The sequence below is a fragment of the Gouania willdenowi genome, chromosome 19 (assembly GCF_900634775.1).
Source record: "Gouania willdenowi chromosome 19, fGouWil2.1, whole genome shotgun sequence".
Taxonomy (NCBI): domain Eukaryota; kingdom Metazoa; phylum Chordata; class Actinopteri; order Blenniiformes; family Gobiesocidae; genus Gouania; species Gouania willdenowi.
Window position 1 is genome coordinate 25,321,579 of NC_041062.1, and position 4,066 is coordinate 25,325,644.

At 37.1% G+C, this 4,066-nt stretch overlaps 1 protein-coding gene across 1 annotated transcript; it reads right to left on the reverse strand.

The window, feature by feature from the left end:
* Positions 1-435: 435 nt before the first annotated feature.
* Positions 436-2,779, reverse strand: LOC114481692 (forkhead box protein J1-B-like). The gene is made up of 3 exons (XM_028476687.1): positions 2,654-2,779; positions 1,273-1,812; positions 436-1,155 (listed from the first exon to the last, which is right to left on the reverse strand). The coding sequence occupies exons 1-3, from the start codon at positions 2,669-2,671 to the stop codon at positions 466-468; spliced, it is 1,248 nt and encodes a 415-aa protein (XP_028332488.1). The 5' UTR covers positions 2,672-2,779; the 3' UTR covers positions 436-465.
* Between the last annotated feature and the right edge of the window lie 1,287 nt (positions 2,780-4,066).

A 4,066-nucleotide genomic window follows, 5' to 3' on the forward strand; every position in this document is an offset into this window, starting at 1 on the left:
TGCTTTCCTCTAATAATATCAATAATTTGTATTTTGAACCTGTTACTAAGATGTAAATTTAAACGCTGATGTTTTTGTATTTACAGAGATATTTGTAAAACAACCATTTAGTATTATTATTTTTGTGGTTTATTGCATTTTTTTCCAGTCAACATAGACATAAATCTACACATATTCAAAGTTTAAAATGTATTGTGTGAAAAATACTCAAAAAAAATATATTAATACATAAAACGTTTTTTATTCTTACTAAGGGCTTACTAATATATATAAACAAAGTTCACAAAAATTAATATTAAAAAAACAAATGAAAATACTAAATAAAATGTAAATTGAAGATTAAAAAAGAAACACAAACTTAAAACATATTTACATATATACATACACATGTGAATCCAAACATAGATATTCCACATAGATTGTAACGGTGGTGGCATTGAGTAAAGTAATGAGGTCGGAGGATTGTTATAGGACAGTCAGTGTTGGTGGTGGTGGATGGTCACAGGTAGCTGTGAAGAAGCCCTCACTCAGACCAAAGTCTGGATCCAGGGTTGGGGGTACGGTCACTGTGTCCACTTTGACCTCCGCCCCTTCCCCCGACACCGAGGACTCATTGAGATGGTCCTGATGCTGGTACAGATAGTGCTGAGGCGTCTGGAGCTCTGCTACGTTCCCTGTGCCGTTCGTGGTGGTGACACACAGGTCCATGTAGCCGTAGGACAGCTGCTGGTTCATCACGTCTCCCCACCACCTTCCCAGCTCTCCTATTGGTTCCTGCATCCCCTCCATCTCACATTCCAGGGACCTCAGAGCAGCGTTGAGGTCAGAATCTTCCAAGGTGCTACAATCACCACCGAGAACTTCCTCCAACGCTGCTGCCAGAATGTCTACCCTCATGGAGTCTGGTTTAGTGGACAACAGGGGCTTTTGTTCAGGAGTCACATCTTCATTAGCAGAAGTTCTTGCAGTGTCCTGATTGCCCTGAAAACCGTTGTTCCTCCTCAGCGTTCTGGTCCTGCCTTTGAAGATGCCGTTGACGAACATGTCTGCATACTCTGGGTCAATCTGCCAGAAACCTCCCTTGCTGGGCTCGTCTTTTTGTTTGGGGACCTTCCTGAAGCACTTGTTGCGGGACAAGGTTTGACGAATAGAGTTCTGTAACAAAGACACAATAAAACCAAGATTTATTACAAAGCCATTGAGCAAATATGAGTAAGTGATGAGAAATGAAGGGAGATGGATACTCAAATAATAAAAGTGGGTGTCACTTACCTTCCAGCTGGGTTCTGCGTGTTTGTAGTAGCAGAAGTTCTCTGTTATCCACTTAAAGATGTCGGACACAGTGACTTTGGGCTGTTTGCTGGCCTGCATGGCCATGCAGATGAGAGAGGCGTGAGAACAAGGTGGTTTGACTTTGGGGTCAGTCTTGTAGACCACCTCCACCAGAGGGATGGGCTGCTCCTGGATGCGGGGATGGGGACCAACGGTGGAGTCGCTGCCGAGGTACTGAGCCATCCCGGGGGCTGCGGTGTCTCCCACGGCGAGGCTGGACGGAGAGTCGTTGCCAAGGCGTCTGAGGAAGAGCTGCTCCTGGGAGGAGGGACACCCGGGGCCACTGGGCCACTCCGGGTCTGAGCTGAGGATGGAGAAGTCCTGGAGCCAGTGGAGGCTGGTCAGGGTGTCATCAAGGGGGGCAGGTCCAGACCCTTGGACCTGATCCTCCAGGTACATCTCCAACCTGTCCACCTTAAACCTTTTGGCTCGAGGCATTGGAAAGACCGGCATCCTGGTTTGAGACTGAAGATGCTCCAACTGGCATGGAAAATAAAAGATTGGAAAAATCAACACAAAATTAAAAAAAAATCCTACTTCCTGTTTAAACATCATAATAAATCACTTCCCTGTGGTCTAAATGACATATCTGTGCTGGGGTTTGACTCCTATTCAGCCTCAGAACAAACTTTAAAGTTCTGCTGCTGGTGTATAAATGTGTGAATGGGTTTGGTCCAGAATACATCAGTGAGATTTTAGTCAGATATAAACAGCTTTAATGTCCTGGAAACAAACAGATTCCACACATTAAAAAGATGAAGGTAAAACTAAATGAAACCTTGACCTGCATGGTCAAAGGTCAACAGAATACAATCAATAAATAAACATTAATATAATTTACACATCATCATTTGCCTCCATAGAATTTAAATGTCAGTATTTATATGTTTATTTATTCACATTTATATTGAATTAATGCTAAACATGAATCAATACTGTTTGTTTTTAATAAATTAAATTAGTAAAAGTTTCACAAAAAGGTTTCCACACTGTTGGAATGATATATTAAATAAAACAATTCTGACTAAATAGTAAATGTTAAAATGGATTAGATTTAAGTAGAGTTTTATAACAAAGTAGTTCCAAAGTGCTTTACAATATCAGCTCTCACACAGGATTAGAACTGAATATGTAACTACATTTTTAATCTTATTAAACAAACTGTATTTTTTTCTTTTTTTTACTTGATTCAGGAATTTATCTGAATAAATAACTATATTTACAATATTACAAATCCAGCAAAATTTACTAACTTGATTCAGGAATATCAGTGAACTAATCATTAAAGTTTACAATATTACTTCTAACGTTGGTGACAAACCTTGATCACTGCTGACATCTGCTGGTCAATGTTTACGGGCTGCTTTTAAAGATATTAGACCTCCTTTAGTCAGTCACTGTTGTAGATCCTGCTGCAAAACTCACACTGCGGTAGATTCTGATCAGCTTTCATCTTTTAGCCTGCGTTACCATGACTACCTGTAAACATTGGCTCAACTGCCACTAGTGGGAACTTTAAAAAATGCATGATTATGAGCAGGGCTCCTGTAGCACTACTTAATACCCTAATACTTTTGTTTTTAGCTTTAAAAAAGTAATTTTGGGGTTAAAAAATCTTGTATCTGTAGAAGTCAATGTGAGCATTAGTTACACTGAGCCAAACAGCGGTGCTTATGTTAAAATAACTACTTATTTATTATAATAAAGACAACTATAGCCCTCTTAAGACGTAGGGTAGTGTTTGATACATTTATAATGCATAATAATGGCTTCTAGAATACATAAAAACATGTTTTACATGGTAAACACTGCTTTCAGTCATTAAGAGCAATGCTGAATTTAACATTTATTCATGAAATTTACATCAGTTTATTTAAACAAAATGGGAATATAATCATGCTTACATTCACCAGTCATCTTTTTACAAAATAAATAAATACAATTAAATAAATAAGTAAAATAAATTAAAACATTTAAAAACAATAAAATAAAATAAATGTTAAGGGTTTAGAGCAGTGATAACTGGTGGGTCTGGACCCAAAAGTGGGTCGTGAACCTCTACTCGGTGGGTCACGAACAGCAGGTCAAAAATAAATTAACTTACAGTCTCTAATTTTGGACTTTTCTTTTATTTTGAAAGAAACTTTTCTTTTGACAGGCATGCCGTGAAGTGCATGTTGCCCAGGAAAAATATAGATTATGTTTTTGAAAAAAAAAAAAGATTATATATATGTGTGTGTTTTCAACAGTTATTTTTGAAAAACTGAATTTGATTTGTTGAATTTTGAGGTATTGAAGATGGCGATATTCTCTCAGGATTAAATGTCATATTTTGGTTCCCCTGGTTGTATATTAAAACAATTAAATTGAATATAACAACATCCTACATTGACTTTGAAAGTTTTCATTTTGTTGGTGACTACATGGAAAATATAGTCTTACAGTAGCAAGAGAGCAACTCTAACACTGATATATAATAATCAATCTGATACTCCTACATATATATATATATATATATATATATATATATATATATATATATATATATACTATAAGGCTATATGGTGCACTTAAAATCCTTTAATTTTCTCAAAAATCGACAGTGTGCCTTATAAACAGGTGCGCCTTATATATGAAATGAACTACTGTGCTTCAACATACTGAACTGAAAAAGTCAGTGTATTGTTCTGTATTTTATGTGTTAAACCTGAACAATGTTGAGAGTTATTGTTAA

Excerpts from the sequence above, each read along its gene's own strand:
- LOC114481692 (XM_028476687.1), bottom strand. Across the intron at positions 1,156-1,272 it reads ACGCAGAACCCAGCTGGAAG|AACTCTATTCGTCAAACCTT; the intron begins GTAAGTGACACC and ends TCTTTGTTACAG.